This window comes from Argiope bruennichi, chromosome 1, assembly GCF_947563725.1.
Source record: "Argiope bruennichi chromosome 1, qqArgBrue1.1, whole genome shotgun sequence".
NCBI lineage: Eukaryota > Metazoa > Arthropoda > Arachnida > Araneae > Araneidae > Argiope > Argiope bruennichi.
This window is the reverse complement of record NC_079151.1, coordinates 85,829,121-85,853,372: the sequence shown is the minus strand read 5'-3', so window position 1 is coordinate 85,853,372 and position 24,252 is coordinate 85,829,121. Positions and strand designations below refer to the sequence as shown.

Below are 24,252 nucleotides of genomic sequence, written 5' to 3'. Positions count from 1 at the left end.
GAAAAGCGATGCATTTTTTTATTATTTGAAGGAATGAATAAAACGATATTTATTTTATAATTAATATTTTTGATTATGATGTTCTGGGCATATATTAAACATTATGTAAAATCTACAAGAAGGCATAACTGGATTGATATATAGTTTTGTATTTACTTTTAGCATTAAGAAAAAATTGTTAAAAGTGCATTTCTTGAGATTTTCTGTAGTTTAAAATATATTTTTAAGAACTAACAGATGACACTGCATTAATTAATAAACAGGGACCTCGTCAATGAATTCAAAAACAAAAGCATAATTAAAACATCTTCTACATCTTTACCTAGAATCTATCAACTTCATAAATTATGACTAAACTTTTAAAATAAGAAGTTTATAAAGATAAAAATACTTTTCAAAAATATGATTATTATTAAAAGATTGTGCACTCGGGTATTTAAGATCAGAAAAAATAACTTTTTATTAAAATGATTCTTGTTTGAAGATTCTTTATTCTAGAAATAGAATAGAAGGGTATCGGAGTACGCTTTTCTTAAATATACAGTAACTGCAATTTCTTTCATTACCTTTTAATGAATAAATCTTTACTGGCAATCATGCAGTTGAAACTGTATAAAAGCTACGTATTTTACGCATTGTTATATTTATTTATATTGATATATCATCCACAGATTTCAAATGTAGCAATACAAATTTATCGTAAAAACTCCTCCTAAACAAGTGTAAGAAAGGTAAGTCAAGAAACCCGTTTATTATATTTATTTAATTTTTTTATAGTTCTTTTCTTACCGAGTGTAGTTTATTTATAATAACGTCACATTTTTAAAGTAAAGCTAATGCTATTTTGGGATGGACTTCATCAAGACAGCAAGAAAGTAACCTGAGTCCACAATTCCTCGTCAAATCAGCGAAAGGACATTTGATCCATGATATCAGTTTTAATTTATACAAGATTTACATTTACATAGGATATTATTATTATGATGATGATTTTGATGTTGATTTTATCACTTCGGTGCCGAATCTAAGATATAAATACCATAGCGACTTTCTGCAACCGTAGATTATCGAAGGATCGTATGATCAAGACGTGTTTGAGCTAATAAACTGCAATGCTTGAAGTCCTAGTGTTGTTAAATCTGATGCTATTGCTTAAACCTTATACATTGGTATCAAGCAGGAATTTCGGAGAGTGAAATGATAGCCGAGGTGCCAATCTTATTAATTAATGACTACTCAAAATTGAAAGATTCGTTCAAAAAATAGGCCACTGCACTTTTAAAATGGGACACTCGTGTAACAAAACAAATCAATTCTTTCACTATATTAATCTCTAATTATTACTCTTTTAACAATTAAATTTAAAAAATGAAAAAACTTTCTGATTATTTAAAAAAATACTTGTTTAAGTGTAAGTAAATTTCAATTTTAAGTACTGCAATTTTCAGTTTAAATAAATATTTAGAATTTAGGGAGGGGAGATTTATGATATTTTCTCGTTTGCAGTTCCCATTCTATTTACGATTTTGTAATGTAATCCGTATTTTTTCATTAAGAAAATGCCATTTTATCTTTTCAGAACATAAATAAGAGAGCTTTTTAAAAAGTGTCTTTTAAAAAAAAATATTTTCTATGTTTGATTCCTTTATATCTTTCCATATCCGTTGTTGAAAATATGTAATCAATTCTTATCATAAATTAGCTATAAAATACATTCAGTCATATGTAATCACTAAATTCGCAATTAAGTTAGGAAAGTATTAAAATATTGTATTACCATCGCGAACACAAAACTGGACAAAACTTCAGTAGTAGAGTGTTGTCATGAAGGGTATTTGCAGCCTGATTAGAATTTGCACATTCATGCATTAGAGAAGCAAAATATAAGTAAATAATAGATTACGAAAGTTTAAATTTTAATAACATGAAGTTTACAATTAAAGAAAAAATTCGAATTAAGTAAAAAAGGGCTAGAAAAAAATGAATATGACTTCTTCACTTAGAACAATCTGAATTTGATTTTTTTTTTATTCGAGTTCTTTTCTTTCTTCTCAGAAATAGTTCTCAGAACTTACCTTCCAAGGAAAATCGGCATTACTCTCGGAAATTAACAGAGAAAGTATCCTAAATAGGACATACGATTAGAGAATCTATCTAATCGAAATTCATGTAAATATTTCAAGTTATTATTCTAAAAATGACCTCAGATGATAACTTCGACATCTAACAACATATCAAATTTATGACTTCAAGCACTTTATATTTATAAAAGTTTACAAATGCAACAGAATACGAAATAAATTTAATTTAATGGTTTGAACAAAAACTGCATAAAATCACATGCAGTGCATTAGTTAGTTATGATCAGAATTTAAAATTTATTACTCTATTTCTGATACGAATACTTAATATCTTGTCAGTTTATGATTTGTTTAAATTATTTTTTTACATAATCATGATATATCACTGTGCCGTCATAAAAATATTACCTTCACAACAAAAATCAGCCATAAAACAACATAACAGTAATGATCACGGAACCTTGAGCGAAGTAATCTACTTTTCAGCCATTCATATTTATTAGATGAATTTGTATGAATTTAAAATAGGATTATTTTTCTCAGTTTATTGCCAAGAATAAAAAATGAGGCCAACAGGATTGATATCTGAGGAAAATTCTATACGTGTGTTTGTCACTTTGTTCAAGTTTGGCATGGACAGTGAATCCCAAAATATATTTTATTTCCTGACTAGAACTCATAATTTACTGGAGCGACGTGACGCCGTAACGACAAAGTGTGGGTCAGTTTAATTCTAGTGGAGAAATAGTTAAAGAAAAATGATGTTTTTAACATAGGAACAAAACTTTATCTATTCATTTGTTCTTTTTGTATGGTTAATTTGAGATCGGAATTTCACCAAGAAAAATTGGTGGCTCTAGTGAGTGGGATGATATCAAGAAGGCCATCAACAAACCAGCGGAAGAGTTTTAGCTTAGCTTTATTATGTAATGATGAGAATCATTTATGCATAATCGTGTATACCTGTAGTTTTAAAACTAAAATGTGCACTTCAGGGTCATATGCAAATTTTAATTTATCTTGTTTATATGATTTCCGAATTATCACACTCATATACTCATGAAAATAAAGATGCAGATTTTCATCAAGTTGACTGAAATAACACAAAATTTGAAACAGAAATACAATTTTAATCATAAAAGCAAAGGTTAATTTTAACACGTTTCCGGAAGCTTTTAATTTGATGATCGTGTTCAGAAATACATTTTTTTTTCCGTTTTATGTCTGCCATATGAATTTGAGAGTCAGTCGTATGTTTGGAAGTGAAAAAACATTGACATTTTGTCACAGTTTTTACATAAAAATTCTCGACGGTTGTAACCGTCATTTGCTCATCAGGACATTTTTTTCTCTTCCCAGAGCAAATGACGGCTATAGCCATTCATATCGCTAAAAAATCGGACGGCTATAAGCCGTCATTTGAGGCAACGTGTTAATCTATTTAGCTCTTTGCATTTTTGTGCTATAATATTGAGTACGAATGGATATAATATTACTTAATATTTTTCTGAGACGGATTATTTTCAAAATATGATACAGATATATAGTTATTTTTTTTTTTTTGTGATAACCCCACACAAAATTTCATTCATCTATTCTTTACTCTATGTATCTAGTCATCTTCTTTATTCATTTCATCTGTTTTTTACTTTATTGAGATATTGAATTCACATCTAGTGTATACAGATGCAGTTTTATTTCGGTCCGAAGATGCTTAAATTATGACCAGAGTTCAATCTGCGTAAGTATTGCTTTTCTAAATTATGTTCATACGTTCGGAGACGATTTCCCATTATCGGATTTCATTAAAACATTGTTAGAAATCCTCAAATTTGATATTTAAGCCATCATACCCAAATTTCCAGTTTTCTATCAAATTTTGAATGAAATGCGACAAAAGGAAGTCTATCATTTTATTCGTATGGGATTATCAAAATTTATAATGAACTAGTAATATAAGAATTGATGTGGTGGTTTATCATCAAAATTATAAATTTCCACTTAGTTTGGCTCAAATCTATCAATAGGTTGAACATCTGTCGATCAATACATTTATGCGCATGTGAATATGATGAAACAAAAATACAAATACAATTCGAATATTTCTGTACTTTCGACCATTTGGATCAAATTTTTATTTCAAATGATTAAAAAAAAGCCATTTTAAAGGCCCAAGTTTTCTCCGCTTTACTTAACTCAGAGCTCTCATATCGTGTGAGAATACCAGAAAATTGAAAGGAGAATTCTTGCAATGTTATTTTCAGTATTGATGCATATATTACTTTTAATCGAAATAAATACGGAATGAGTAAGCTTATAATATTTATTTTAAATTACATTGCCAAAAAGTTCAGACAAGTGATATAACATACCTTTTCAGCAATATTTATGGGCGGATAAAAAATGCAGTTTCAAGTGAATGGAGGCCAAGGTCACCATTCCTCTTCTTCGAAAACTTTCTCTTCTTGTCAAGCAAGGACGCGTCGCCCTCTAAAGAAGATGGCATGTTATGCAGGATTCGGTCTACTTACTGAAGCATGCAACCAAACCGTTTTATGGTTATTTCTTGCTGGATAATTCATTCTCCATGTTTGTTTTTCCTTACGAGATCAATATACAAGGGAATGTCATAATTTTTTTTCATAACATTCAATCATTTTATGATATGGTCGTTTTTTCTTATATGGTGTTGAAACCGTGCTAAACAAAACTAACGCAATGAATTCAATCAGAAAAATGCGAAGGGAAAAACCTAGTGCCAAGTGAGAAGTGTTGGATTTTATTAAGTTTCGTTACATACAAATTATGTTGCTGTAATGTTATATAAGAGAGCTATAGCAAGTTTTATGCCATGTTATAAATAAACAGCATTGTTAGATTGTTTCTTGTAAAAGATATAAAAATAGGCGGGTAGATGATAGAAGTTGCATTGCGTTATGCAGGAAATATATAATTAGAATGCTTGTTCCAGTAGATATAGCAGTAGGTAGATAGAAGATTACCATATTGTACACAGATCGTATTATTAGGCAGTTATGCATATGAAGGCAATAGCAGATTTTGGCAATATGAAATTATAGCTCAAAATTGCGTTGCAGCCTTCTTCCCTTTGCACAGTGGCCTCAAGGAATTATCTGCTAACTCTGTAACGTGAGTCGAATAGATCACCCAACAATGTTTTAAAGCAAGAAGCAAGCGATTCTAGCAGCTATGCTAAGAGGTATGCCATTGACTGTCGGAGATATAAAAATAGGTAGATATATGGTAAATGCCCTATATTATAAAGAACCGTTTTATTAGATTGCTTTTTGTGTAAGAGGTGATATTTATTTTACCTCTTACACAACAGGTGATACGAGATTTCGATAAAATATCAATTTTATCCATTATATAAACTTCGAGGAGTGGAAGTATGGAGAAATGAGAATTAAACGGAAAGTTCGAAAAAATTGCTGATTAAAAACAAACGGGAAAGACGAATTGTATTAAGATAAAACTAAAATGTTATTTTAAAAATATATTGAACGAAATAGAATAGGTTATATTAAATTGAAAGCAGTCTCACATGATAAAATGTAATAAGCAGATGAATAAATTAAATTTAGTTTTATATTTTCTGAGTGAATTTAGATTAAATGACCAAAAATATAATTTATTTTTGGAAATTTTATTATTAAATGTTTTTAAAGAATCAGTTTCGGTTTATTTTCTAAACATAGCTTTCCACTTTCAGATATCAGTAATTTGAAGTTTGGATTTGAATACAACCACTGTATTGTATAATGATAATTTCTAATACATCTGAATTCATTTTCTTTTACTAAAAAATTAATTCTAATTATTTTAAATCTACCATTAATTATTTTTACTCAAATTAAAACGATTCTTTGTAAAAGCGCCAAATGATTTTTTAAACCAACTATTTTGTTAGCTAAAATCTATTGGGAAATTTATAGATTTTTATTGCCTTTTAAAAGTAATTTAATTCATGTTAATAAAGATGGCGATTTGTAATCAATTTTTTATTCATTCTTTCATGTTCTAGATATTTTAACTTTTGTACACTTGTATGTACTCGATATCATTGCACAGTTTAATATTTACTGAGTTTAATTGGTAAGTAATCAATTAATTTAATGAAATTTTGATCCTATAGTGGTACCTCCTAGTAGTGAAATAGAATTTTTTAAAAATATTACTTAATATTTACATTAATAATTATAAACAAAATCCAAACTACAGGAAACAATTAAATTAGAAAAATTGCCTTTCGCTAAATAAATAAGAGCTTATAAAAACTGTTTTTATTAAATCTGTTTAATATTATTAACAGTTATATATTTAATATTATTATCTGTTTAATAATTAGTTTAATATTATTATCTGTTTTATATTATTTTTATAGATTAATAAATAATTTATATATGTCTGATTTTACTTAATATAAAACCAAATATACATTTCTTAAATATGAACTAGTTCGTGAGAGAATTTCGGAAATTGAACCTTTCGATTCAAGGTTTTCTTACGGGTTTGAAATGGAAGAAAGGGTGTGTTTACTTTCTTCATCGTCAAAATTAGTAAAATATTCACAAAACGTGATTGAACATTTTGAAAACTGGATCATAGAGCTATTGAACTCTTGAATGTTGTACGAAAGATCAAACTAATTTAAATCGCTCTATAATTAGCGAAAATTAAGAAATAATTTTCACGAACATAGCTGAAGATACAGCTTATGAATTTTAAATTTGAAGGTAAAAATAAGCGTTTATTTAATTATTTTATAAATAATTTTTTACGTTATGTGAGAACAAATAGAAATATTTGTCATTTTTTATTCAGACATGTTTGCCTAATATTATCTCAGTACGTACAACATTCCAAATCGATACTATATTATTATCTTTTTTTTCTATTCGGCAGCGTTACAAATTATTTATTCTGAAAGGATCTCACTTGAGTTTCTATAACTAATATTTCTTGATAATTTAGCATTCATATAATTCGTGGAAACTCATTTCTTTTCTGAACCTGCTCAGTGTCGTTTGATATCGATTGTTATATCGTTTCGTTTTTGCTTCGGTAAGCTTAAGTTGGAACAGATGTGTTATTAAGTTTTCAATTCATTTCACATTAATGACGGTTCAGCATCTGTCCAATAATAACAATAGGGGAAATACCCTTCACCGCGACTTAAGAAAAAATAAATGAGTTGTTACTCGGTGGCCTTGATAATAATGCTGTCATTTTTTAATATTTATAAAACCAGTCTGTAAAGACATTCTTGTAAAAATTGTAAATTAATCACTGAATCGAGATATGTTGCAATCTACTATTGTAATATCTATTATAAAAATAATGAAAGTTATAGGTTAAAAATTAAGAGTGTTTTTCTCTATGTCTTCTCATGTACTTATTTATATGAATAGCACTTATTATATGTTATTAAATGATAATATTTTTGCATTTAGGTGTTAAATGGTATTCTCTAGTTTTACTAAAAATATCAATTTTCACATTTTATTAAGATAAGGTGATGTTTTTCAATGATAGTTTCGTTAACTATAATAGAATTTTTTAGCGTCATCTTAAAGATTTTTTAAACTATCTATTTATTTATATCAGTACCGGTGTCCTGGCACAGGGGTAGAGCGTCTTCCCCATGGCCTGGGCGTCATGGGTTCGATGCGTGAAAGAGTCTCCCTGTAAAAAGGGGTTGTGCAAGCGAGTGTGTGTGTGCTATCTTCATTTGAGCTAGAAGGCCGACTTTTGCCCCCGGGTGCTTAGGGGTCTTTACCCTCAGAAGCTACTGCGCAAAAATTTGGCTTAAATAGTCACACAACAAAAAATGATGTCAGTTTAATTGCTATACTTCCTTCCTTATTTTAAAATTTTTTAGTTACATCCATGATAAATTATATGCAAATTATTGAATTTCTTAATTTTTCTTAAGCTTAATGATATTCAAGATGTACACTCTAATCCTTCCTCAACGGATAATTTCTAAATCATTAGAGATAAGCCAATTTCCAATTGGAAAAATGCTTTAAATGATGTAAAGAATTATAATATATGTAGTTAGAATAAATAAATACAATCTGAAAAAATATGATTTTAAAACTTTTATATGGTCTCTCTTTATTATTAGTTTGAATGGTCATTTTAAGAAAGTGCCATACATTGATTTGCTGATCTTCAGCAAGATAGCTTAAAATTGTCTAAAACAGGAATATTCAAAGTTTCATAATTCTGTCGATTTTAGTCTCAAAATAAATCGTGAGATATTTTCGTTCAAAATCTTTATTAGTCAAGGAAGTTTTTACTGAATATGACATATTAATAGAGGATTATATAAATATTTATAAATCATTTTTTGTCAGAAGTGCATCTATTAATTCAAATAGCATAAAAATGATTCTTTATGACATTTAATCATTCGATTTCCATTTGGAAATATATACCTATCTGTAACGATTTATAAATTAGACATTGGGTTGCGATCAAAGTGAACACTTAATACTTAATATCTTTGTGAACATGATTAGCAGCTCTCTAGTTAAAGCCATCTGACTTAACTCTTTTTTTTTCTTTTATTATACATAAAAGGAGCAAATGATGTACATTAAATAAAATGCATTGATCTTGAGATTCGATGCAGATTTATTATTCTGGTGTGAAATCCAAAAGCACATCTCGCTGACTACATTCTTCATTTTTCGTTTTTATACTCACGGATAAACTGCATACACAAACAATTTTTAAAAAAAACAATTTTTTTTTATTCGAAGTGATATAAAAGGTGATAATTTATCTATAAAAATATCGAATATATTTTTACGATTAAAATATTTTTTCCATATTTTCTTTGCCACCACTACCTTTTATAAGTACTTCGAATATTGGGAAATAAAATCAATGGGCAGTTAAAAAGTTCTAGCTCAAGTTTGCTTATATTTCTTTCAGAAAACCAATAATGGCTGATATTAAACATAGGCTATACAAATTTATGTCTAAATACTTTTTCTGCTTTTGGCCTATTTTCATTGAAGAGTTCTCAGAAAACTCTCTTTCTTTCGGAGAATTATTATTTTTTACTATACTGTGGGAATAACAAAGAAATACGAGAGCAGTAGATGAAGCTTTTATCGAGATTAGATTAATGGATTGATAATAGTGCGTTCAAATTGAAACCCCAGCAGTTACTTGATATCCTTCAGGAAACCAAATAACGGCGGGATCAATCGAGTATAACTAATGAGAAATGTTATTTCAACAAAAGAAAAATCAGCAAACTTAGAGAATATTCAGTTTGGAGTGCTTATCATTATGTTTGGATTTTTTTTAATCCTTGAATGCTTATATTGTTCAACTTATTTGTATTTAATAACATTTTAAAATTTACTTTTAAAAAAAAAAACAAGCAATGTTAAAGCAATAATAATTTACAAATTTTAAAAAATATTTGTAAATATCATAAGATGTGGAAAATGATTTTTTAATAAAAGTTCTGAATATCAAAATAGAAGCTGTTAAAGTTTCAGACGCTGATAAAAATATTTTTAAATGGAATTTTTCATCACATTTATTAATATATTTTAAATTTAATAAATGTTCCGAAATTATTTTTCTTATATTCATTTTATCTTCTTTTTTTTAACTGAATTACTTTCATCGTCTTGCACTTTATCGACTTTTGTTGCGATATCTGCTTTTTTAATTCGTTATTTTTTACAATATTTTTTAGAATATTGCTGGAAGATTTTAGAACACTGATATAGATTTGGAAAAATGTGCTTTTAAATTGAGTTATCTTTTCAACTATAAATCCAAACGGATATTTGTATTCCGTCTTTCTAATCTTGTACTTTCGTATAATTTTCTCATATTAAACATACATTAATTTTTTGATTAGGAAATCTACATTCCGATTAATATACTCTTGTTTTTCCAATTCATTGGTTCCTCACAAAAAAATCGAAATCTTAAATTAGATGAAATTTAAATAATCTAAGTTCTAAAGTATTGAAATATTTTGTTGTAGTTAGAAACAAATATCTGCACAAACTTTTAAAATACCATATTTGGAAGTGCTTAAGAAAATCATAAATCATCTATAAAATTCATTTTTATCAGCATTATAAAGTCAATTGAAATAAAAGATTATCAAACCTTAGTGTACAAATGCATAATTTAATTCTGCTTCCAGTTTTAATACTTATTAATATGATAATGAATTGGAATATTATTCACAAAAAGACTTTCATTATTATTTTTTATCAACTAATATTGAATTTGATATATGTACATTCCCTATTTAAATTACAATAGTTGCTATGCAATTTTTGGCATTTAAATAAGCTTTACAAACCAAAAAACGTAGATATTTTTGAGAATATATATTTTTTAAATACAATTTGTACTTCAGCTTTAAAAAGGGATATTTTTAGTTCATTGAAACATTTTAAGTTCATTTTTGGGCTTCGGAGAAGTTAGTAACATTTCGATATTATAAAATTTTGATTAAAATACTCAAGAATAGCAGTAAATAGACAGCTATATGTGACAAAGGGAATTCTAATACAATGCAAATATATGTTTTGAAAATGTTTAAGAAGTCAATGGAACAATGAAAAAACTTAATTATTAATAATCTTTAGCAACTCTTAATGATATATATATAAAACAATACAAAAAAAATTTACAATTTTTCAAAAGAACTTTTTTATTCAAACAATATTTTTTTTTTGAAAAATTTGAATAATACCTGAAAAGAAATATTACATTCGATCGCGAGTAATAAAAAATTTAACAAGGTATCTTCAAGTGAATGTAAAAGGCTATTCTTTTCAAGTATTGCATATCCTAAAGGTAGGTTTGATTTCATTCCGGAAATCCAATGTGAAAGCCACACTTAAAAGATTGATTGGATTTGGGGGCAGATAAAGTAATTGAGTTTACAACATTCTTTATTCTCTTATTTTTCAACATACTTTATTTTTCACTGAGTATAAAAATTACTTCACCCAAACAAAAATATAACAACTCAAAGATACAATTTAGTCGGAACGAAAAATTCTTTCCATTCTTCTATAACTGTTAAAAATAAAAAAATAAAAAAAACTGCTTTTTACCGATCGAGAGGTATCAACATTATATTATTATCAAAATATCTGTCTCTCTATTTCCATGTTTGTAATTTTCCTTAGGAAGTCAAAATAATTTACAAAAAGCTTTACCCACAATCATCTTTTTTTCATAATTATTTGTCGATGTGGGTCAGTCAAATTCTGCCAGACTCCAAAACACCAAAAAGATCACCATCCCTGTAATAAACACCTACTGATCTAATAATCAAATATGATATGAATGAAATATTGCCATGATCGAGCACTAAAATTATGAAAGTTTGCCATAAAATTCGCCCGAGCAGTTTGAAAATGAAGCCCACACTCGATATTCGCCTGCTTATTTTCCTGGATTCCATTAAGCTTTCCACGCGATGATTCCATTTAATACAGATCGTGTCTCAATCGAAGCAAGTCGTGTCCTCACTTTGGGAGATTGAGTTGTGAAGCCTAGTAATTAATATTTTTTTATTAAAGAGGAAAGCAGGTTGCTATTCAGCGCAAGTCATGCTTGGTTTGAAACTTTGACCCACGCACTTATGAAATGTCCTTTGTCATTAAAAAGATATTTTGAATGACCAAAAGCAGTGTGAGTCAGCTAAACCTTTAACTGACCCGTCTGGCCTATTCTAAATTACAAAAGTGTGCATGTACATTAGTATCAGAAACAAGTACAAGTATGCGTTACATAAAGTAATAAAAGGTGAAATAGGAGATAGTTACTTTGAATTTTAAATATTATTTTTAATTTACAGCAAAATGACTTTTTTTCAAATCAAGCAAAGAATATTATTTTTTAAAGTTGCAAATGGAAGTTCCCTGCGTAGCATTATAAAACTGTCATAGGTGAAAATTATTAAATCCAATATTTGTAAAACAAAACAAAAACGAAAAATGAAAAAGAAAAACTTTTATCTCCAAATAGTTATCTTTGCATAATTTCTTTTACTATTTGCTATTTAAACTGTTTCGTAAATCTATATTTAAAAAGTATAGAGGTATATTTTAAAATTATGGAATACCTTTTCTGATCTTTTCAATAATAAGCAGAAGTCTAAAAAAGAAATAAATATATATTTCATTACTTGAAAGAGATGTTATTAATCTCAATATAAGCATTGTCATAGGTATAAAAATATTTTTGTGCAAAATGTCTGAATGAAATTATGCATTATATAATTCAATATAAATTCAGTTCAGTGGAAAACGAATCAGCAACATAATTAAATGAAAGGATTACTTCCACATTAAAGTTGATACCATAATATTCAGAATAAAACTGAGAGCAGAATTTTATTTTCAAATTTATCCCTTTAAATCCTATTAATACAAACCTTTTTATCTGACTGCCGCTTATTTAATCATCAATTTTTCTATTTCAACTATTGTAGTTAACAAGTTCTGTAAGAAATTATCGACGTAATTGAGGCGAAATAAAATATTTCAATTAATCTCATTAAAAAATAAAATTATATTTATAAAGTAAAATATATGTATCATTGAATTAGGATAATTTTACTTATCTGGTGTCAAAACACATTTATAACAAAAAATCATACTTTAACCACTTAGAATTATATCCATAATTTTAGAAAGTTTGCAATTTACGAATGTTCATGCGAATTACGATGTTCATTTTCTCTATTTTTCTTTTTCAGGACAGAAATATGTTGAGGCATATTCTAGGGCATTGGAAAGCTCATAAGAGGAAACCCTCACTTCTCCCAGAAGACATAGAAAGTCCAAACCATTCTGATGATCCATCCAAAGTGAATCCTATCTTTGAAGACAGCGAAGGATCAATTGCTTCATCCAGAAGACATGACACAGATTCACCTACAGGAGATAGACATTCGACAACCGGCATCGATCTCGATCTCGTTGATGTTTCTGTTCCAGTGGATACAACAGAATCTAATGTCGTAGAAGAAAATCCGGATGATGTCATTAATCAAATTAACCTTGCCCTTGATAATAGCCTTTTGAATGAAAAAGAGAGCTCGGATGAGCAAACAAACATTACCCCAGAACCAAAGCGGAAAGATACAAACGATATTAGTGCCGCAGTTACAGAAACAACAGAAAAAAGCATGGCTCCAGAGAAATCTGAACCTGAAGAAAATAAACCAAGAATGTCTAGGTTGCATCAGATTGTTAAATCACATCCAGAATTAAAAAGAGAACTGACTTCGGACATTAAAATACTACAGGACATTCCTTCGAACAGTAAAAAAGCGTCTATACCAGACTCTAGTAAAAACTCTGAAACAGCAAAGACTCAAGAACAGAAAGCAACTGCTGATATTAGTGCCAAAATAGAGAAATCCTCAGAACAAACGGTCATCCCTTCTACTTCAACTGGGATTACCAGTAACAGCTTTAAGACTTCTAATTCAACATCTGTATTTGATACGAAAGCAAGTACTCCTACTACTTCAACATCTGCATCAGATGCAAAAGGAAGTACTCCTTCTACTTCGACATCTACATCAGATATAAAAAGAAGTACACCTTCATCACCAGCAAGAAATATGAATCAATCTACTGTCCCAAATAAGGATTCAAATTCACTTTCTGAAGTTGCTGCGGATTCAAATAAATCCGTTCTTCCTAATGATGCCCCAGTTTCAGATACAAAAGAGAAGTCGAAGTTCAAAAAACGAGCAATAGATGAACTTATTAAAAAATTTCAGGGTTCTAACCCTGAAGATTCAACTTCTATTCAAAAAGTGCCGTCATTTTTGCATTCTCAAAACAAAAAGGATACACCTGAGTCGTCAAAAGAAAAGAAAGAATCTCAGTCTTCAGCTGCAAATAAGGAACAAGAAAAAGAATCACTGTCAAAAATATTTAATTTCCCGCCACCTCCTCCAGTAGAACCTAAAAGAAATAATCCTCAGAAGACGGAAATCTCTTCTAAAGAGACGAAAATCGCATCATCGGAAGTAGTATCAAAAGTTAACAGTAATTTTATCTTGAAAGAAGCAAAGACAAGAGCTGATTCTAGTTTGTCAAGGAACAAAACTGTCGCATCTAGCGATACTGTTGGTAATGCATCAACAAGTAAACCAGTTGGGAGTGAAAATACAAAAGAAACAGAAACTGGAGTTAAAAAAGTGACCCAAGTAGCAACCGCAAAAACAACAAGTTCCACGCAACCAAAGATCACGTCTCCTGAGCCCGTTATAAAAAAGGAAAAAGATTCAGTGAGAGATTCCAATGAGTCAAATTTGAAGGAAAAAATTTCAGCTCCGACTAAAACTGATGTTAAATTAACTGATAGTAGATCATCTAAAGAAACTAAATCTGACGAGATTACACCTATTCCAACAGACAAACTATCTTCTTCTAATGCCCCAGCCAAATCAGTTAGCGAAACAAAGACACAAAATGTGCAAAAAGCGAAAGACAATTTGACCAAATCTAGTCGAACTCCAGAAACAAAACGCAAAGTAAGCACTTCCAAAAAATCTCCTGAAAACACAAAAGAAGATGATGTTCCTAAATCTCATTCTGAAGACAGTGGAATCACACGTGGCGATCAGATATCGTCAGAAGCTTCTCCAGATGGTCCAAAAGTAGAACCTATGAAAGAAAAGGAAGCAGAAACTTCACCAGCTAAACGAAACTCGAGGGAAAGAAGAACCATGCAGAGCCGAAATAGAAACTGCAAGCGATGCAAGAGGCATTCTTATGATGGAGAGGTTCCTTTAAAAAGAAGCTTATGTGACGAATATTACGACGTCTTGACTGGACTTCATCGAAACCATAAAAGCAAATATTCGGACAGTTGGACATCAGATTTGTCCAGAGAAGAAAGGGATTTGATTCGCCGACTTCGAAACAAAAGAGATACTTTTCGATCCAATGGTCCCACGGGAAAGGCAAGGCATTCCAGACGAAGTAGAAATCTAGAAAATGGATATTTCCATCGACACCATCCCATAAGACGATCTGTTTCTGATGAGAGCACCCTAAATGGTTCTTCCATGTGTTCTTGTGATGACTGTTGGCTGTTCCTTGTGAAAGATTATGCTTATGGAAGGGCTTCTCTCAGAGGCATAACTCCCGATAGAGTAAGTGATATAAAGGCTAAGTGATTGCTTTAAGATAAATTCCTCAGTCATTTCATGTTATTTTGATACCTTAAAAAACGATGGTATAATAGATGTACATGGTCACCTGTACACAATATACTAAAATATCTGTATAAAAATAGTTCAAATATCTTTGAACTATTCTTTAAGATATTTTAGTTAAAAATTTAGGAAAGAACTGTAAATGATAATATTTGAATAATATTATTATTTTACTAGTGTAACTATCGTACACAATTGAAAAGACGAGGTTATTCCGAATTCAGTCAGACTTGGGGGGAGAGATAGAGAACAAGGAAATGATTAATATTTACACAGGTAACCCAGGATGCAATCCATTTCTTTAGTTATAAATATAGCGTGTCTCAATATAATTGAAACAATATATTTTGTTTTTAACTTCTACATTAGTAAAGATATTTTAATGAAATTTTCAACAGTGATACTTATTTAATATGTTGAGTGCCGTGTTACACTATTTGGGTGACAGTAAAAGTTCTCATTCACCATAAAATTTTATGCGAGTTCACAAACATGCCTATGTTTAGTTTATATCTCTTTATTTTATCCCGTTGTTCACCATGTGAATCGCATGTGATTCACATCTATTATCCAATTAGATATTCTCTTCTCTACTACAGTTAAATAGTAGAGAGGAGAATATTCAATTAAATAAAAGATATAGTAAAGAAGAGTAGTAAATAAGTAAGTATCTTATTAGACAGAGATCCGAATCCCAAAATGATTAATGATAACGAATGTGTTAAAATAATTATTTATTGCACAGGAGTATAGAGCGCAATTGATGTAAATCAGAGATGAAATGAAAGAAAACCGTTTAATGACGCTATCGCTGACAAGAGAAATGTTTACACGAACTGTTCAAAATTGCGCTCACCATTAGCGATACATGTTTATCAAAGTGTGGATGTTCACTGCCAAAGATGCCAGGTATTTCATGCGCAAATTGCAGCGGTTACTGATATTCGAGTAACAAGATCCTCAGCTGACTCAACTGGAATCTCATAAACAAGACTCTTCGGATGTTTCCGGAAAAAGCAGTCGATGTACGACTAATTGGAAGTTCAGGATGGCCAAAGGTCCACTATACATTCCTATCAAAAATGTATGGTGAACCCAAGGATCAGGATGGTCCAACATACATTCCTATTACAATAAAGGATTGTTTTAAATAAATATATCACTGTTGAAAATTTCATTAAAACATCTTTACTTGTATCGAAGTTAGAAAACTAAACATTTTGTTTCAGTTGAATCAAGACCCTCTGTATTTATGACTAAAGAAATAGGCAACGATACGAATATTATTCATATCTTTGTTCTCTATATCCCTATTCAAGTTTGCAACATATTCAAGTCTGTATCATGAATTTGGAATCGCCCTGGATATTTAGTCAATTTCTATAACGCACTTAGAAGAAAATGTCATTTTATTTCTATGAAAACTATATTTTCTATGCATTGTATCGGCAAAAAAGTTTCATTGTAAAATCATTTTAACCACCAAATGATATTTTAATAGAGGAAATTGCTTTTCCTAAGGCGTCCATGTTTTTTTCTGTGATAAAAAAAAAATTCGAAAGTTTATGTTGATGTTCATAGAAGTTCTCTTTTAATTTAAATAAAAGTCTATTATTTTCTTTAACATCTAGCATAATTAACAATTGAGATTTTGGTTCGAATTCTGACTTTCCAGAAAGATGACACTCGCGTTAGTATTGTTATACACAAAGTGAATCTAAAATTATTCTAATTATTGCAAATAAATTGAATTAATAATTCGAATGATAATTTATTGATTTAATCATTATTCTTCAGCCATTTTAAATAATTTGAAAAGAAAATTGTATCCATATTCAGAACAAAACAAAATTAATGAAGTTCTTTGATGTTTTCAATAGACTGAAAATTCTTATTTCTTTATAACAGTAAAATTAATGGGATTTTTGCAGGTTGTTTGTACCTGTAAACCTGGAAGACCAGAAATTTTAGGAAGGCGAGTAAAATTCCGCTCCGACACCATACCAGAAGCCAGTCCATCTGAAAGAACGGCCACCTCCCCTCCTATACCGGAAGAGCCCAGTAAGAAAGAGGACGCCACGGACACCAGGAGCACCAGCAACTTGTCCTCAGTATCCCAGGAAAGCGCCCTCAGAAACGGGAAATTACCAGACAAAGTGACAAAGAAAGGAAAGAATGTGGTAAATAGTATTCACTTTGGCTAGGAGTTTTATTTAAAATCTTGAGGTGGTATCTTTAATTAGTTTTGAAAGAAAGGGGAAAAGGGCATTGTATTAATTATGAAAATAAGAACCATCTATAATACACAAATTTTGAGACATGGCTACATTAGCAGATCATTACAGAAAAATTCAAGTGTATTTTGTGGAAAACCAGTGGAGATACAAGTACATAACAAAAGATTAATATCTACTTGGGAAAATTACCACCTATGTATTCAAATCGGTGCCGATAGATACAAAGGAATGGTCACAAACTATTTCATGTTTTATTTGGAATGTTACAACTTATAAACTTTTATTTATTGTCATTAAACTATATCATTTATTCCATCAGAACCTTTGGTACAATAAATGCTTTTTATTTTACAGAAGGAGCCGACGTACCGTCTGGTGACACCTTGGGAGTTAGAAGAATGGGACTTGGCCATGAAACGACACTTGCTCAAGAAGCGCAGGAAACGAGCCAGGTACATGGGCTTCATGGCCTTGGCCATGGTTGTATTTGTTGGTCTTGTGGTAGCCATACTAATGGTCTACCTGCGCAGGAAAGTACTCTAGTCTCTGAATCAGAAACCACTGAAAGATAGCGCAAATACCAGCAGTTGGAGTTGAAAAATGCTGCTGACAACAGAGTTTGTAATACTTAAATGATGATAGAAACCAATCCAATAAATTCAGATCATGCAGTTCTACAAGTGAAGATTATCAAGCCAAGTAGCTTCACCATTTAATTTGATAATATTCCATAATTTCTTTGCTTTATGTGCTGTGATGCACTGGCAATAACTCAGAAATGACAATACCATATTACTGAGCTGATTTCAGTAATACTTACATGAAATAAAGACCCTTCTCCCAGTTTTCGAGCTTAGATTAATGACATATTATAAAAACTTATGGTGAAAAAACACTGAGCATGACACCATAAGGTTTGGAATGTGAAAACTATAAAGCAAGAACTTTGGTTAAACAATATTTTCTTTTTCTTGTTCAAGGTCAATAAATTTCTCTTTTTTTTGCATTGTGCAAGTAATGATGCCAAGTGATTCATAATATGAAAGTGATCATAAATTTTATAACAGAACGATGTTGGAAAATTCTGAACTATTATTTATCACGGGTAAAAACGAGAAATATGAACTGTTAATTCAATTTTGATGAAATATATCATTATGCATTATTTCAAGAATTTTCTCTTTTCTATACTTTCTACTTGTGTATTTTTTTAATCCTTTCATAGATCATACAGGAAAAGGCAATATTCATAACGAATACTTTATAGAAATTTATATAAATAAAGTCTAAATGCACTTAATAAATGTACAGGGAACAGTTATATAAAATTACAAAACTTTAGATTTATATGCTTATTTAAGTATGTTGGGTATATGAAAATTTATTATCAACTATTTAAACAATATTTGCTGTTTATTATATTATACCTGAATAATGTAAACAGTTTAACTAAAATATGAAATAATCTTTCATGGAATTCATTTTAAGACCAGATTCATATAGAAAGTTTGTAAATATAAAGCAATAATATTGCATCTCAGCTATAAAGTTTCATAACTTAAAATTTTAAATTGGAAATTTATATAAAATATTTTGCAGTAAACATTCCTGTGAAATATTTTCTCTAATTAATATAAAGCATTATAATCTATCAAAATTAAGGTTGTGCTGTACAAATATTGTAAACACTGTATAAATATCCAGTATGTTATTATGCAAGTTCGTAAATAGTGTGCATGCTTGTCCATTAATTCTCTACTGTGTTTAATGAATATATTGGGCAATTTGATTATGTAACTTCTATGAATTTATTAATAATTGATGCCAAAATAGAACTTAGGTGTTTTTAAATGACTTTGTATTTTTGATAATAAAATGTTTTGGTTTGTTTTCATCATTATTTATTTACCTAACATACATTATAATAGTGATTAAAGTTTACAATGATTAACGCTTACTGAAATAAATGATATTCTTGTTGAGCTTATTGCTTACCAAGAATATTATTTATTTTAATTCTTAACGGACTTTTATTTTTCCTGAATTCTTTTCTGTTTCAAAAAGATGAGAATTTTTAATTTATTCTTAAGTGATTTATTGATGTCTTAGGCTTCTGAAACTTTGAAAAGCTGTGTATTGCCGAATTCAGTATGAAATTTAAATATTTTACAAACTTAATTATTATTTAATCGATTAATTTTAATTGTGGTTTCATGTAAGTAGTACCATTTGATTATGAATTGAAAAAAGAGTATTTTAAAGATAATATACATTTATAATAACGAATTTTGAAACATACTGAGAGTTACAAAGTAGAAAAGGAAATAATCAGAAACAAATAATCAGAAATGTATTTTTTAATGCTCAAAGAATAGAAAATAATTTTTTGATCAAAATCGCATGATTTGAATGAAAAGAATAGCTTGAATTGTTGAACACAATATGGTACAAAAATTCTGCCACGTTGAATATAGAAAGATATTAGAAAATATTTAAAGATTAATTAAAATCTAAAATATATTATGTAATTAAAATTAATACTATATATAATATATATTAAAATTTCTACTTACATAGAGCATTTCTGTCAGGTTTTTAAGATTTATTTTAACTTGTGATAAAAAACATTTCATTCCTCCAGTATACCAATTAAAAGAGTTTTTAAAATTATTTTTCGTGTCATTAAATATCAGTTTAATAAAAAATAATGCTAGTAAATGAATTTTTTCAATTCAGTAATCATGTACTAAATTTAAAAAAGAATATTATGAAATAATAAGAAATAATATGAAATAATAAAGAATAATATTAGAATTAATTATTATTAAAAGATGTCATAACAATAATGAGTATTTAAGAGATTATTATTATTTTCTTAAATAAATATTGTATACTTTCTAATGAAAAACACTTTCGTTCTTTCTTTATTTTTCCATTTTTATAAGGTACCTAAAAAACTGTTTAATTCTGTAGTATTATCATGAATCTATTCATTTAAAAATTTATCTTTCATATATTATACATTTTTCTTTCTAAGGCAGTTATTTTTTAGGACCTAATTGTTTATTTTTGTATAATTATTAATAAATGTAGCAAGTTATTAATAAATGTAGCAACCTAACAGATTTCAACAGTGATTAGTAATGAATATTATCTCTAATATATATATATAACTCAGAAGTTTGTAATATAAACTGAATATTGATTCTGAATTCTTTCTACTTTAAGGGGAAATGTTTTCTAAAAGCTGGCTTAATTTCTGGCATTGAATCGATACCTTTCTGTTTATAAATACTTAGAGAAATGTGCCATAACATTAGAATTTTTATGTCAATCGACCACGGATTGTTATTTGTAAATTGTACACGAACATTGTACGCTAATTACCTTTTCCAGTATATGAAAACGGCTATTAAATTTTTTTAAAATCTAGGTAGATTACAAAAAAAATTAAGCATGAGTTTGAGCATTTATTATAATTAAAATAAATTTCTAATACTATACACTAACATGTTTCAGTTATATTATAAGCACGAATTCCTTGTATTAATTTAAAATTACAGGTGGTATATCTATCAAGTTAATTGTATTAATTTCGTAATGTCAACTAATTTTAAATTAATTACTGAACTTATTTAGTTTTTGAAGTACTGAAAGCAGTATTTTATTCGTTTAAAAGAAAATACCAACAAAAAATCCAGTGTATTAGTGTTGGAAATAAATTTTAATGCATCGTAAGCATTATAAAAATAAACTGAAAGTTTTATAATAATTGCATTTAATGATTTAGGCCAATATATATTTAATTTTTAAAAATGCACTAAACTGAATGAATTTCTAAAAAAATATACAATTTAATCAAGATTATTCATCTTTTTGATCAAACATGAATCTGATTTAAGTAATTTTCCATTACTTAGCTAATTCAATTGTCGTTTATTAAGTAGTAATTTGTCGTTGTTATTTTTTGAGTAAGAGCTATTACATGAGTAAAATGCACCAAACTAAAGAGTAAAAATATTATATCAAGATAAAAGCATAATATTACAAATGCACAAAAATCGATGCAAAAAAAAACCTTTCAATTAAAACTGACAAATGCTTATATAAGAGAATAAATAATTAATATTATGATAATTGTAACTGCATATTTCAGCAAATTATGACGCAGTGAATTGAAGAGCATGTTAACTGCTGGAGATAATGTTACTCTAAAACTAATCAAAATTACCATCGTGTAAAATGCACAATTAAATATTTGTTAAATTTGGGAAAAAGAGTTGCCATGATTGCCATTCAAATTATTCATCTACATAAAAATGAATGCTAAATATAATTTTGTAATATAAATTACCTTACGATCATAATTAGAAACACAAGAAAAAGACCTCCTATTAATTTGAATTGTATATCTAAAAATGTTAAGTCCTTGGCAAATAAATAAATGTAATACGTATGATGAATTTTTAGCCGGTAAAGTTACAAGTGGCTGTAATGGTTATTTCAATAATTGCCTTTATTAAATTATTAGAAATTATACATATTTAGTTATATCCTATTGAAAATCAGATTAAGTTTGAATCTTGGCTAGATCGGGGAATCGCACAGTATATTTAGTTATATCGCATTAATAAATAACAGAAATAATAGGTACATATGTTTTTTTAATAAGAACAAATATTTACTTATAAAATACCCAGTAAAAAAAACTATAAAAGATTTAGAACTTATGAAAAAAAAACGACTGAATTTTTCAGGGTCATTTTATGAATTATCACATGACAGATTTAATTTTGAAACAAAAATACGTTTATGTAGATCATATTGAAAAAGAAAAGAAAATATAATATTCTAAAGCAAAAATATCACCAACCACCTTTTCATTGCTATAACAGTAAACTAAAATGTTTGACTAAAAAAGGTTATTTGAGATCAAGTGATCTTTTCCAGCAGGATAAAAACTATTTAAAAATGTTGTGAAGCAATGAAATTGGTTTGACTGGTATTTAAACATAAAAGCTGCTTTTACAGATCATATTTAGATCAGTCTAATTAGAAAAATAATATTCTTTGATTGGCGTCTAGATCTTATTAGTTACAAACTGTTTCATGTATAATTATTTCAACTTAAATTATATTCCCTTCAATCTTAAGTTTTGGAAGGAGGGATATAAGTATTGTAGTTAAAAAAAAGAAGAGGAGGAGGCAATGTTTTGATGTTTGCGCTTGGTTCATTTTATGAAGGAACGCCTTTGAAATCATCTAAGTATACTAATGATAGCACAAATTGATAAAATTTTACACCAAAAGACTTTAGTTATCTCGAAAATACGGGAATAGAAACTCGATATATTTCAAGAATATATTTCAACAAACCATATTATTGTAGATGTAAATTCATTACTTAATGCCCTTTTTTACTTATCGTAAAGACTAATAATTACTTTCTCCAAATTATTTCTAATCTAATGGACTAGAATAAGTTCGATAAAAAACTTCGATAAAAAACATTGATCTATTGTTTCATGTTAGTATAAGTTCAAGTTAGTATAAGTATTGGTATAAGTTGACCGTATAATACCAGTTATTCGTTATGATTTGTATGGCGTCTCTACATGAATGTAGTAGTTTTGACCGCACTATGACTTTGAGAATTCTACAATGGTTAAGACAAATTTAATATGAAATGGCAAGTGATAGCGTGTCGTTTTGTGAAATAAAATAAATGTAACAAGTAACAGCATCCTATGGAGTTTTCTAAAACGGAACTCAATAACCTCCTCTCTCTCTCTTTATCCAAGTTAGGTGGATTCCTTTCTTTGTTTCTGGGGTTGTGTTTCCTCATCTCTTTTGGGGAAACTGATAGTCAAATTAACTCCCCCCCTTTCTTGAAAGTTTAAAAAGCCTTGCTTGAAATGATAATTTATGGTACTCTTCTGTTGGCACTGCATCAGTCATCGCCAAGCTAAAATATTGGCGGTAACATAGAAACTTAGTATGAATTGTAGCCAAACGTGTAACCAAGTATTGAGAACAGGTTTTGGTACATTAGCGATGGATCCAAGCAAAAGTATTGACTCTGAATCAAATATTGCCGTCAAACTTTAGTGATTAGTGTTTGTGATATCTCAACGAAGAAGTATGATTATTGTGCAGGGCTTGACGTGTTTTAACAGCATTATGCATAGGATGAAAGATACAACCATTCGTATATGTAATTGTAATAAATAAATTTTTAAAAACTCTGAAAAATTACAGCTTTCATCAATGTTTTAAATAGAAGATTTTTTTTTTCAATTTAAAATTTTCTCATTATAAATCTTTAATTTTATATTTCATTATTTTCAATATTCTTGAATCTTGAAGCAATTTTTTTTTTTCGATTTCAGTAGAAGGTGGTGCTTTTAATACGAAATGAATATGTTCAATTAATCGATAATTAAGTCCTGAAAATATTAAACTGGTGTGTCAGCAATTATAACACAAAAGTGTACAAAATTTCATAATTCTGAATATGAGGAAATAAGTGAAATATCGATTGCAAAACTGTATCGAAGATGTGCCTCCTCCTTGGATGGAATTTCTGGAAATAGAACAGTTACATTATTATTTTATATATTTGATTCTATGAGGAAAGAGATATGACCCTTTTTGCTTATAGCCGGCC

General features: G+C 28.7%; 1 protein-coding gene across 1 annotated transcript in view; it reads left to right on the top strand.

Moving 5' to 3' along the window:
- LOC129976622 (papilin-like) overlaps nt 1-19,475 on the top strand; it is an 85,045-nt gene extending 65,570 nt beyond the window's left edge. The window contains exons 2-4 of the mRNA XM_056090276.1: nt 12,868-15,285; nt 17,280-17,528; nt 17,940-19,475. Coding sequence (XP_055946251.1) covers nt 12,868-15,285; nt 17,280-17,528; nt 17,940-18,128 — 2,856 coding nt within the window. The 3' untranslated portion in view covers nt 18,129-19,475. The remainder of the gene's footprint in view (nt 1-12,867; nt 15,286-17,279; nt 17,529-17,939) is intronic.
- The last annotated feature ends 4,777 nt before the right edge of the window (nt 19,476-24,252 follow it).